Source organism: Lathamus discolor, chromosome 2 (assembly GCF_037157495.1).
Source record: "Lathamus discolor isolate bLatDis1 chromosome 2, bLatDis1.hap1, whole genome shotgun sequence".
In the NCBI taxonomy this organism is placed as follows: Eukaryota; Metazoa; Chordata; class Aves; order Psittaciformes; family Psittacidae; genus Lathamus; species Lathamus discolor.
The window spans coordinates 72,738,615-72,752,671 of record NC_088885.1 but is presented as its reverse complement, the minus strand read 5'-3'; the positions used below and the strand labels follow the sequence as shown (position 1 = coordinate 72,752,671).

General features: G+C 37.3%; 1 protein-coding gene across 1 annotated transcript in view; it reads left to right on the top strand.

The window, feature by feature from the left end:
• The window catches only part of CDYL (chromodomain Y like), a 106,504-nt gene that overhangs the window by 50,094 nt on the left and 42,353 nt on the right, over positions 1-14,057 (top strand). The window contains exon 2 of the mRNA XM_065667430.1: positions 973-1,639. Coding sequence (XP_065523502.1) covers positions 973-1,639 — 667 coding nt within the window. The remainder of the gene's footprint in view (positions 1-972; positions 1,640-14,057) is intronic.

The following is a 14,057-nucleotide window of genomic DNA, read 5'->3' as shown; positions in this document are numbered from 1 at the left end:
AAAGGAAGATGGAGATGGAGAAGAAAGCTGTATTGGTCCCTTAGCTGAAATTAGATGGGCTGGAGGATTTACCAGAGGTATCAACTTGAGTAGCAGAAATTAAATGAGAAGGGGAAATCTCGAAACTAGCTTTGCACTTACATCTCTTTTCTGTAGAAGAATACCCTTTCTCCAGGAGTAGCAAGATTGGCATGAGTTTTGGGACAAGGCATGAGACTCTGTCCCTGCAGCTGCTGCTGTCTGCCCTGTGGCCTTTGCCCCCCAGTGCCTGAATTCCTCTAGCCTGTGGCTCCCACATGCAGGTGTAGCATGTGCATGCTTAATACTTGTGACATAAATACCATCTCTATTTGCAGATAAGTGAGGCATGATAATTTGTTCAAGTACGTGTATCAAAGACTGGCCAAAAGAAGTTCTCTGTTTTCACGAGAGGAACAGCCTCAGAAAAAAAAATTTGTCCCAGTTTCTGAGCTGTACTGTATTGTCCCTGGTAGGTCATTGTAAGTAAGGGATACTCTCATATGCCTTGTGCTAAGCAAGCAAATTATTCAAACAATATCAAATTGATAAGTTTAATAAGGTAAACATGCTGTGTTTATACAGCGTATTTAAACATGATCCCTGTATTCAGAGAGGGAAATCCTATCCACATTGAAGCTGATGCAAAACTTTGCTGGGGCCAGTGCTGCTTCTTGGCTGTAATGTCTCATATTCAGATTCTTGTGCATGCAAAATACTTTGTAAAGAACAATTTTGGTGGTTTAGAACATCTTTTATGAGATGGAAGTAACAATTAGAAGTTTGTTTAAAGAGAGGAATTTCTTGTCAGCAGTGAAAGACTGTAAGCTATAGTTCACCAATACAGAATTACAGAACTATAAGAATACCTTTAAATCTGTCTCCACTTAAATTATTGGCATGCAAGTTACTTACATCTGTCCCTGCCTAATGTTTAATTTTCCTTTTTAACAGGTAGAGAGAATTGTTGACAAAAGGAAAAACAAGAAGGGAAAAACAGAGTATTTGGTGCGGTGGAAAGGATACGACAGTGAAGATGATACTTGGGAGCCAGAGCAGCACCTTGTTAATTGTGAGGAATATATACATGAATTTAACAGACGCCACAATGAAAAGCAGAAAGAAAGCACATTAACCAGGACAAACAGGACCTCTCCAAATAATGCCAGAAAACAAATCTCTAGATCTACCAATAGTTCTTTTTCAAAGACATCTACTAAATCTTTAGTTATGGGTAAAGACCATGAGTCAAAAAATAATCAACTTTTTTCTGCCACCCAGAAGTTCCGGAAGAACAGTTCACCATCTCTTTCTGGAAGAAAAAATATGGACCTCGCAAAATCAGGTATTAAAATCCTAGTGCCCAAAAGTCCAATGAAGAGCCGGACAACAGTTGATGGCTTCCAGAATGAAAGCCCGGATAAAATGGACCATATAGAACAGGATCAAGAAGACTCTGTAGCACCAGAAGTAGCAGCAGAAAAACCGGTGGGAGCTTTATTAGGACCTGGTGCAGAGCGCGCTAGGATGGGCAGCCGACCAAGGATACATCCATTAGTGCCACAATTGCCAGTGCCAGTAACAGCCACAATTGCATCAGCATTAACAATAAATGGAAAAGGTATGTGTACGAGTTGGTCATTTTTGTGTAGATTTTTCATTTGACTGACCCTTTTTGCTGTTCAGATGCAAAAAAATTACCACTCTGTTTCAGCCATGTTAAATCAAGTCTGGAGAACTTCACAACTTCATTTTACATAGCTATGACTACAAAGCCATTTTGAATTTTGCCAGCTTTTGTTTTCCTCGCAGAGATTCATTGGTATTTGTGTTTTCAGAATCACCATGAGATACATCTGTGTTTGCCTTGACATTGTGTGGTACACACAATGAGTGTACCATTTCCAGAAATTATCTCATTGCTTTATTTAAATAGGTCATATTTGGTATAAATATTAGAAACATTAATTATGGGCATAGATCGTAGAATCATAGAATGATTTGGGTTGGAAGGGACCTTAAAGATTATCTAGTTCTAACTGCCCCGCCATGAACGGGGACACCTTCCACTAGACTAGGTTGGTCCAAGCCCTGTCCAGCCCGACCTTCAAAACTTCCAGGGATGGGGCATCCACAGCTTCTCTGGGGAACCTGTTCCTGTGTCTCACCACCCTCATAGTGAAGAATTTTTTTCCTAATATCTAATCTAAATCACCCTTCTGTCAGCTTGAATCCATTCTCCCTTGTTCTATCCCTACCTGCCTTTGTAAAAAGTCCCTTCTTGTAGGTCCCCTTTAGGTACTGGAAGGCTGCTGTAAGGTCTCCCTGGAGCCCTCTTTTCTCCAGGCTGAACAAGCCCAGCTCTCTCAGCCCATTTTCATAGAAGAGGTGCTTGAGCCCTCTGATCATCTTTGTGGTCCTCCTCAGGACTCACCTGAACATTCTTCATAACAGTTGACGTATCTATTTTGTTATAAATATTGCCCAGAAAAAACTGTGAAATGATGTTGCTGAAAAAAGCAAAGTTGGTAAGTTTTGTTTCAGTGAAAATTTGAGCCAGTTGTGGAACTACATATGCCTTCTGCCTGGGTTGAATTCTGTCTTCATTCTATTTTATCAGTATTTTGTTGTTTATACTTCATTTGATATTGAGAGCTTATCTAGGTTTGATGCCTGGGTTGCTATTATCTCAGTAGATGACAGGTTATTCAGCTTGTGCTGTAAATTTTGTGATACCAGTGAAACCCAAACTACTGTGGTGTGAGGAAGCTGTTTTTTCCCTTTACCCAGGTGAGACCCTCATTTAAGACTTCATGATCCTCATTCTTGTGCCCCAAACCTTGGCTCTTCCCTGACAGACCCAGGTTGTTGTGTAGTCACAGGTGTTCTTGTAAGCATGCTTTTGAGGCTCAATTTTGAAGTGTAATTCTGTGTCCTTAATAAAATGCAGGTATGCTATTGATGATGACTTGCTGGAAAAATTGCTTGAAAACCAAGGACAGGGCTTGCCAAAAGACGTGCTTAGAGACAAACTATATGGGCAAAAAAATGTGTTGAAGGCTTTGGGAGAGTTTGTGTTGGGTGCCTCACTGTTGCATTCAGATTTTCCGAGAAAACAGCTGGGGAAAAGCAGTGGACGAGGGAGGAATATGCTCTTGGAGCTGCAGTGTCAGGTCATGGACCAACCCATTTTGCTGCAGATGAACTAGGTAACCATGGTAATGCACACACAGATGCCAGGAATATCTCTTCCTTTGCATGGGCTAAAGAAGGAATGTAAATCTTAGAGGATGCAAACAAAGCTGGAGGGGAAAATGCAAGAAATGCCAGTACAAGAGTTTTCTGAGTAGGTGAGGTAGAGGAGTGTATGCAAGCACAATAGTTTTATGATAATCAATATGCATTTTGGAGTATGGTGGTGTTCCTACTGAAGTGATTGATAAGCTCTGCTTTTGCCTCATGGCGTTCAGAGAAGAAAAGGTACACAAAGGGTCTTTTTGGGGTAGATGAGTAACCACAAATGAGTAAATCATTCCCACCAATTTTTTGCTCAGATAATAGTGGTATAGTGAGGGCCCAGTTACAGGTCATCAAGTGGAAGTGGAAAGACCTGCACAGGAACAGAGGTGACACATAAAATATTACCCAAGGTTCATTTATCCGTTTCACTGATACGTTACAATTTCCTCAATTGCCACCACCTCCTTCAGCTCTTCTTAGGCATTTGTCTGGGCAACTACCAATGAAAGCTATCAATTGATCCTAAGGATGATGGCAATATGAGGTTTTTTTCATACATTTGCATGAGATCTTGAGGTGTAGATCAAAGAAGGAGAGCCACCGAGATAGTCATGATATGCAGATGCCCAAAAGTTTAGAATATGTTTCCACCTTCTGCCTGCTGCTGGAGGCATGTACAAGCACATTAACTGAGGCTTTCCCTCTTTGTCCTGATACACTGTCACTAGTCCCCAAGCTGAGCACTTCAGTGCACTGGGAGACGGAAACTAAATACCCAAATTTACTAGAACTTTGCAGGCAGTTATGCTTATCTGCGACACTTTTGGGGGTACCATCCAAATCGTGCAGTAATTCTCAGATTATGAAATTTAGAAACAAAGTAAAAACAAATGAACAAATAAAAAACCCCTTTATATTTATATCTGACATCAGCCTTTTTTTACTAGCTTTTTTTACTAGAACAGATACTTTTTTCACAGAAGCCTAGGCTCCAATTCAACTGTTCTGCATGGCCAGAGTGGATCTTTATTTAGAGAAAAGCCAAGAGAGGCAGCCTTGTCTCCTACAGCTAGCTTGGCCTTGGAGCTTCCTAAGCTGATCCATTCTCTATCTCTTCATTAAAGCTGTGCTCTTCTTGCTGTTTTTATTTTTAACTTCACACTGCTATTCATTAAAAATGTAGCAAATCAATGCTTTGTTCCTTCCTCTGCATGGGGCTGTCATGGTGCAGGATCCCATTTCACTCCTTACTTAAGACATTCCGTCTCTCTTAAATGGACACCTATCACATTTTCAACACCAACTTCAGGAATCATACATCGTGAGAGGTATTCATTGAGGGGAAACACCATCAAATTCATACCTTCATCTTCATATGCACCAGGTCTGGCATACTAATAATACAGATGATAGATCTGGCATTTGGAGCACTCTTTCCAAATTTCCCACCTCCTCCACATACACTTTCTGCTAATTTTAAAGAGTTCCTACTTCCACGAGGAGCATGTTGTCAGGAAGACAAAAGCATGTTTTGAAAAATAACTTTTTACTTGAGCTGGTTTAGGAGTTATTATTATGATAATTTTGTTGGAAAAACCCAGTAGTCAAAACAGAAATCATTAATTGGAAGGCTTATCTTTAAGAAATTCTAGAAAAATATATACTACACCTTAAAAAATTAGACTTTTTTAATTAAAGCCAATTTAGGTGTTGATTTTTTAAAAATAATGTTGGAAAAATAATTTAAAACTTTAATATGAAAGGAGTGTTCCTAATCTTGAGATTATTGCTATGACTGCTTTTGTGTGACTCGTGTTAGTTTTTTAATCCCAATTCAGGATAATGAAACTCTTCAGTGTTTAGTCTGTTCTGGTTTTTGTTTTCCCCAGCTTTGATTTTTATTTTTATTTCATTTAGAGTAAAAGTACATACCAGGAAAAAAAGAACTTGTATGCATAGGAATATCCCATGACTGCTGTCACTAGGAAATACTGGTGTTACTGTAATACCTAGTCTGGCTTTTCATGAGACAAACTGCCATGATGCAGTTCTTGTTCCAAAGTTCCTACAGTCTCAGAAAAGGCACCAGCAAATATTTATACAAATATGCAGGGGTACCAGGGGAATAAAATAACAGTAATGTTTGCTCTGGGAGTTGGTGCTTTCAGCACACTAAAATCTAGCTGCTATCCAAAGTATGTTTTTTTAACAAAGAGAACGGTTGTATTGAATGTTCGTATTTTAAAGGCTTGGCCTTGAAAAGAGGGTCAATGGGAAAATATACTACATACAAGTCTAAGAAGGGTGATATATGGAAGAAGTGGGAATGGGTCACTGAATGAATGTTGCTGTGCTTCTGGTATTTTGAGATATGTGTTGATCATCAGCTGTTATGAAAAGCTAATAGAAGTGATCTTGAAGTGGATGAATGAAACAGAAAAACACCACCAAAGAACTGAAATGTTGCGGAAAAGATGTTAATGGCACCTACAAGCTATGCATGTTACTCAAAACTAGGCAAGAGAAAAAGTGGCCTTATGTCTTAACAGTAAGTTCTGATACCTTCAAAGTTTGTGAAGGCTTCCTTCATCAAAATTGAATTAAAAACTAGCTTTGAAATTTTATTGCAAATGTTTTAGGCATAGTACACTCTTAATATATTGGGAAGTTCTATTTAATAGAGTGCACAAGTGAAAATATAAAGGGAATCTCATCTGTCAGTCACCCAGGGCTAGAGAGCTGTCTTGCCATTTTAGAAAGGACTAAATGCCTGTATTGATTGTTCACCTTCTGCAAAGCCTGACCATAAACCAGATGCCACTGCTTGGCAAATTCTAAGTTTTCTGTTTGTTTTCTGGGTCACTCTATACAGTTTCTACAGTGCCTATTGCTGTTTCTAGCTACAGTTTCTACTCAGCTAACAATGTCCAACATGTGGATGCCATTGAGAATAAATGCCACAAAAAGGGATATTTTGGGCAGGAAAGCATGCAAAGCTTAAAGTGTAAAACGAGCTTGAAGAGCACATCTAGCTGCATATGTTATAATTAGAATAAGGCAGGCTGGTGGCTGGCATACGGGAAGAAAAGGAATACAAGAAATGCAATGAATTACATCACTTGTTAGGCAGACAAGCACCACCAGTGTGCACAGTGGCATTAGCATCTCCCTTCTTGCATGTATTAATTCAGATGAATAACTTGCAGGCGTATCAGGCTGTCTGAGAATACAAAGATGATTGCAGTATCTCACCCTACAAGGTGTCTGCTGCTTTTTCAATTGGATAATGGTGCTGCTGTTATCGCGAAACAATGGTATTAGCACCAAAAGAAAAGCCAGGCATCAAGAAAAAAATGAGTCAAGATCTGTTTCTTACCTGTTCTCTCCCTTACCTAAAGCAGTTTATGGGATTAAAAACCACAGATTCAGAAAACCAAAAATCCACTGTAGCACCCAGGGAAAATAGTGTCTGTTGTTTGGTTAAGTGTCTGATAGCTTTAGCTTCAACAGGAGCCAAGCAAGTGTAGAAGTGCTTATGGAGGCAACAGGAACCAGGGAGAAATATACATTTTCAGTACAATACCAAGCCAAGCTGGACGGAGTTTAGCGGCTCCCTGTTCCCTAGGGTGATGGGAGCTCACCCATTTCCCTCCCAAGTTCTCCCAGTTACTTTCTTCCCTCACTCTTTACGTGCCTGGGACTGGGCTTTACATGCGGAACAGTTCACTGTCACCAGCACAGCTCATTAGGCCACTCTTGAATCTCATGGGAAGAGCATAGCAGTTGACAATGGTGTATTGGGCATGAACCACATTAATTGTCCAAGTGGACCACGAGCTATATGCGTATAACCCTCTCAAAAAGTAATATCAAGAGGAGCGTTGTAGAAGTTCATTGCTGTGTGAATTAGAGTGGACAGTACAACTAAAGGAAAGTTGAAGTTTTTTGGATTTCTTTTTAGCATCCTGGAAGGACAGAAGCAGTTTTGAGCTCTTCTTTTGTTTTTGTTTTGGTTAAGTAGTAAAATGTGATTCCAAAAAAAAGCAGTAAGACAGGAACTTCCTCTTTCGGTGTGTTTATAAGTTGCACTTGGATGGTGGCTTGATCTCTGCTGAGTGATCTGGAAAGCAACCAAGTATTTTATTAGTGCAAACAAAAGCCTATGAAATGGGTTATAGTCCTTTGTAAAGCCTGTCTAACTTCTGAAATTACTGGTTAAGCTTCTTTGTCAAACGCAGCAATGTGTAATTTTGTATCTTCTATTGTGTGTGCATTTAGCAAATCACTAAGGGTAAAGAGTAAAACAGTTTTCATTTAATCAATCTTAAAGACACCTTTGTGTTCTTTTTCTTCAGAAGTTGCATTTCATTTAGATTTTATTCCTTAAAAGTTAACATTATTACTTCTCTAATGCACTGTATTGCAACATTTTAACCTACCAGCAATTCTTCCATCTGTATTACTATGTCATTTTCAAGTTCTACAGCTTATGTATCTAAAACAGTATTCAGAATTGCTCCCAATTTCCTGTTTATCTGTATTTTCTGGGTTAATATAAATGCAAAAGTGTGAAAAATTGTCTCTATTGTGTGAAAAATTGGTCTGTTATCCCACACTGTTCTGGGTTTTGTCTTGCCCCTGCCCCATTGCTTGTGCAGCTCTTGGTACAGATTATTATTATTTTACAGGGTGCTTGAGGGTTGACAACTTCTTGTGAAAATCTCTCATATTCAGGGCCATATTGGTTTATGTCAATAGATTATCATAATAATAAATCAGGATTTAAGTGCAGGGTTTGCTTGAGTTCTAAGGCTGTTTCCTAAGAACATAAGGCATAAGTGACTGGTTTATTCTTTTTTCTGCCTTCCTCCAATGCTTAGAACAGAGATGCCCCAGTTGGACGCTCTGCAGTGCAGACTTTTGTTAAAGCTAAGCTGGAATAAAAGGTAGCTACCTGGAAAAGAGTGGTCCTATTCCTTTCCCCTGCTTCCCTGACCCCAAACCACAGGTTATAATAAAGCCTAACCAACTGCTCCTTTAAGGACAGGCTTATTTTTATCAACCTTCTGGAAGTGACAATGAGGGAGAGGATGTGTCCCTGGAGAGGGAGACAGAAACATGCTTTTTCCTTGTTTTAATTCTGTTCCTGAAAAACCTTTAATGAAAACTGGATAAAATATATTAAAACAAAACAAAACACACATGCACATAAAAACCCAACAAAACAAACAGAAAACCCCAAACTAGGCAGGAAAGTTCTCAAAAAATACTCCATTTGCATCGAAAATCCTCAAACCTAGGTTGATAGAAAAATTCCTGTTATTTTCACTGATATTTGTATTACACCTGCAGGCACACTGGTAAACATAAAGCTCTTGGCTGTGCAGTTCTTCCGATGTTGTATTAGTTTACACAGACTGAGGATCAGGAGTACAAATCTGTCTTGACTGCTCTGGTGAGGTCAATAATGATCAGCCTTTATGTTCTCCTGCAGTACTTGTACCAACATGAGACAAAAGTAGTATCTGAGGACACACTTGTCATACCTGCTGTGTCGAAACTCAGGAAAGATGAAGTACTGTGAAGCAAAGGCCCTGTTTACACGGCTTGCTTCATCCTACTTTGCATACATCTATGCAGAGAAAATGTGTTGAAGATCAGACTGAGCAATAGAGGAAAAACGTTGGGCTACTTTTTTTTTTTCTTCCACCATTGTCAAAATTGTAGAATTTCAGGACAACTTTTGGTAATGCAGTAGAAATGTGAAGCGCTGTCAGAAATACTTGTGCAGTGCCTTTTGCAGTCGTGCCTGGCAGAGTAGCCACCAGCTTTTATGGTCGCTTGCTCTCTCAGTTCTTAAAAAACTGAAATCTCCCATCTCTGTTAAGTCTGTGAAGTGGATGGAGTGCATGTTTGCTAAGGAAACTGTCATCATGAATCTGTGTTTTCTTGAAAAGAAGATTAACCCTAATAAGTTGATACAAAAATCCATCAAAACCAGATCAAAACATTCATAATATGGTTCAGAGAAGATCTGCCTTGATCACACCATCTGCTTATAATAAAAGGTCAGCAAAACATCCTCATAGGTGGACTTCTATAGGTGGGATAAAATGTTGTAGAATTAGTACACAAACTGGTTTGTTTTTTTTCTGTTTTTTTTTTTTTTTCCCCCCAGTGCTTGTGAAAGAGAGAAAATGGTTAGATTTGAGGAGATGTAAACCTAAAAATTTTAAATTTTATTTTATTTTTTAAGCTAGCTGCTTGGATAACAGCTGGAAGAAGGTTTGTATCTTACATGTGAGGGCAAAAATATCTTTTTTTTTCATAATGACAACTAATAAAATCACCACATTCCAGACTGCTCTAGGATAGCTGTACTTCCTACCCAACCAGAAAAGTTGCAGTACTCAAACTGGCATAGTCATGATCCAAAACTGCTGCTGTGAGTTATTGATAATAATACAGCAAAGTACTATTCTTTAAAGAAAATAAGTACAGAAGGCATACATTTGTGATATTGTATGCATTTTTTCAAATCAAGTAAAAAATACCTAAATTATCTTCTGTACACTCTATTTATATTGTAAATGTATTTAAGAACACACACTAAAATGCATTAAGCCACAAATTATCAAACAGTTGATTCTGCTCTAGTAACTGTTTTCTCTAATTTTACAATCTTAGAATGCATAAAAATGCTTTTGGATTTTGTTAAGTAAGTATTAATTTAAAATGCTTTAAAGTTGTTATATTTTAGGTGCCTTTAAGAAACAAAGGCAATTTATAAGCACTAGTGCTTTGAACTACTATTTGTCTATATTTGCACACATCTGAAAACTGGGAATTTTTAAGATTTGCTGTGGAGGAAGGGGAGGAAAGAGCATCTTAGTATTGAATAAAGAGTTCTTTGAACACCGTAGTGAAACATGAATAAAGAAGTGCAGATTGTAATTTATTTTCTTTGAAACTATTCCTTGAAAGAGGCAATCAAATAAAGTAAGTACTTGTGCTTTAAAAGGCTGCTAAGAAAGGGCTGGAAAGATCAAAATGGAGTATGCTTCATAGTTCATTGTAGTTATGTCAGAGGTTAACAGTGGGATGTCAGAAGACTCTGCAATAGTATCTGTGCTTCCTTATATTTATTAGTGCTCTACTTAAAAAAAGGTGCAGTGAACAGCAAAGGTACAACACTTACAGAGAAATACTTCGTTATTTATTACTTAAGATGTAAAAAGATAGAAACTTCAGAGAGACATATCTAAAGCAGGAGGCAAAGCAAAAGTGATGAACAGCAGGAAGATGACTTGAGAAGATTGTTTTCCCTATGGGCTCCTAAACAGCTTTTAGCCTGGGATACAGATACGAGTAGCTAAACACTGCTAAGAGCAACTCCAAGAAAACTTAGCCTAATATCAGACTAGAGACACTCTCAGGGTTTCTCTGTCACATACGTTTGTCATTACTCTTCAATCAAGCGTGGTGTATAATGTGTCTGTAGATAATACGTGTTGGCTGGCATAGTGTCTTCCATGCATTAGCACTACTGTCCCGCAGACTTCAACTTGGATTACTGTATTGTTTTTAAGATGGGCTAGAATAAGAGGGAGTGGAGAAACTGGCTGGATGCCTTCTCAAGAGTAGTTCATATGAAAGGGGTCCAAATGGACTTCCGATATGTATGTCATTGAAGAATCTAGGCCAATCCATTGATGAAAACTGAAACAACAGAAACAAAGAGGATATAAAATAATGCTGAAAATATTTTAGAGAATAAAATGATTATAGTCTTGAAATAGTGATTGATGGAGTTAGAAATGTCTGTTCTGGAATTTAGTAAATAAGACAAGGGAACATCTAAAGAAATCAAAGAGTGTCAGATTCAGAACAGAAAGATAATGTCTTTTGATATGGCTTCCATTTAGTCCTGAGAGCTGTTTGCTAAAATGTATTTGAGTACAAGAGACAAAGAGATAATGGTTATTTAAAACAATTGTAGGCCTTTATGAGGATAATGGGAGTAAACTGTATAGGAATTATATGGTTTTACAAAGGATGTCTTGCTTTAGAAGTAAGGAAACATTTTGTAACATACCTGAAAATTGTAATTCAAGGACTTTTATGCTTCTTTCTGCACTTTTAGCCATTATTATTTATGAAATAATTCACTCAACTATTATTTATGAAATTACTTTCATACTGTGCAAACATTCAGAAATTCCAATTGTTGCCCTGTTAAGATAGTAGCATAGGCACTGAAAAAGCAGAAAGAAGCTGGAGCTGTGGTCTGGTTCCTGCTGAGGTCCTTACTGTGAAACACCTTTTTCTACTCTAGATTCATACAGGACATCCTTGACAAGATGCTAAGAGAACTGTATGAAACAATCATCTGGGGAAAAAAAACCCAACCAACCAAAAAAAAAACCAAACCCACAAACAAACCCCATATTTAAGTGCTTTAAGTAAAGAATAATGATGTTCATTCATCCTTTTGTGTTTTGGGATAGTTAGCGCAAAACCCCTGCAGTGTAAACAGTTTTGTTACATTGTATTCTTCCCTCCTCCCTTGGTTTCTGGGGATTTCAAACTCAGTGGGCACTTCTGAATGAGCTGAAACCAACTGTAAATACAAAGCTAATTGTTATTTTACCAGGCATAACATTTTATTGACATAGATAATTTAAAAATAATTTTCAGCATACGGAAAGAATGTCCTGCTAGGGCTTCTCGTAAAGTTGGTGACCGCGTGGAGATGTATTTGTGGCAGTGCAGGGCGAAACCCTTTCACCAAGGAACCCAGAGATGGGTTATATAGTACAAGCAGGAAAACTTCTATGGTAATAATGGGTATTTCAAACAATTTACCGTGTGTTTTGTGATTTTCTCCATTAATTTCTGAATACAAACAACAACAGATTATTCTGTGGTTTGGTTTAGAGAACCATCTATTTTTACTTGTGGTGCATGTGTAGGCAATTAGCTTGAAAACCTGGTTTAAATATTTAAAAGTTTTATACAAAACACAAGTCACATCTTTGATTAGTGTTACTGAAAGCTAGTGAGACATTTTGTTTCCTTGTTTCATTGCTTTGTACCTTGAGAGTGCTTTTTGTTCCATTAGCTTTATTGGGTTGTGTATAGTCAGTTAGTTTGAGGGGTGTTTTTAGAAATGACCTTTCTGAGCACAAACAGTAGAGCAGCAAAAAATCCATTTTAAATATGTGAGAGAGAGAAAAAAGAAATTTAGACATATTGCTTATCTGAGGTCCTTGTAGGAAGTGGAAAGTTTTCAATTTCAAAAAGGTATAAATAAGTAAATTTTAGAATGTGTATTTTATAATAAGTGAGAGAATGGGTTTCCTTAAATGATCATGGTAGTGTAAGACAGTGATGATAGTAAATGAAGTAGTTGCCCAAACTGTGGGTCAGAATTGAGGACCTATTTTGGAATAAGTGCTTTGAAATGAGTGTTTTCTGAACCTGATTTAGTTGTACTCGAGGTTTCTGCTCTTAAGAATCGGAGGAAATGCCTGTTTCAAAGGTTTTCTTTTTCTGTCCAGAATGCTAGATTCAACAGCCCTTTAGATGCTGTAAAATAGATAGAGAAAGTAACAATCATTTTATGTTTAATAAGCTTTGAAAGCAATGGGTAAAATTATCCAAGCATGAGTGCTTTTAAGACACATGACAAATCAATGGCATGCTTTTTTTCTTTTTTTTTTTTTCCTTTTTCAATTGACCGTTTAGATACCTGTTAATTTTATTGACCTCATGGGGAAGTGCTGAGGCTCTGCATTTTTGGAAATCAGATTTCTTTTGATTTGCATTTCCAAATGCGGACATAGCTAGCATTAAAGGCTGAGCTTTTAAGTCTTCTGGTAAAGTAACACAAGCAACACCAGTCAGTATCCCTCACTGATCTTTGCTTTTTGGCTGGGTGTGAAATGTTGAGGAAAAAAACTGACTTGTACAATGGTTTGTTAAGATATTTTGCTCTTAAGTCCTTTCTTTTCTAGTATTGTTTTACTCTCTCACAGTGGTCATTTTCAGGAAATCATTATTCCTCTTATTATGTCTTGTCATAGTTAAGGGGTCCCTGTTTTTTCATCATAGGCCGGTTTGAAATGTCATCTTAAGATTGAATAAGATATAGAAGTAGATTAGTGATTGATGCATAAAATGTTAAGGATCACTCCATGCTCCATTAGAGGTTTTATGCATATGAATACTTATGATAGAGTTGCATTTCTTTCCACTTTTAAAAAATTATTTTGTTTTTTTTTATTTTAAAATTCCTGGTATGAAGTTTGGTACCAAATTACTTTGTATCTTATTTTAGATTGTAGCAGGTGTTATTTAGACCCCAGTAAAATATATCTCTCTAGATTCTTTTCAGTTAAAATGTAATATGAAGAAATTATTGCTGCATTATTACATATTATAAATCACAAACCTGGTATAGTAATGTAATACAAATAGGCCATATACTTACATATGTTCAGGTTAAAAAGGGTGGGACTAATACTAAATAAAATTTATTTCAGGACAAACCTGTATAAAAGTCACTCAATTGGTCTGTGGTTGACCTGGCACTAACATCTCTGTACTTCTGCTTAAATTTTGCCAGTGTAAGAATTAGCTATGCTATGATCTTCTGGCAACTTAGTTAAACTCAGTGATTACATTTTCAAATGTTTCAGTCTTGTATGTGTTGATATTTTTATATATATATGTATAATATACTTAAATAGTAGCCTACTTTCTATAATTATTTCATATATTTTTGGATAGGCTTCTTA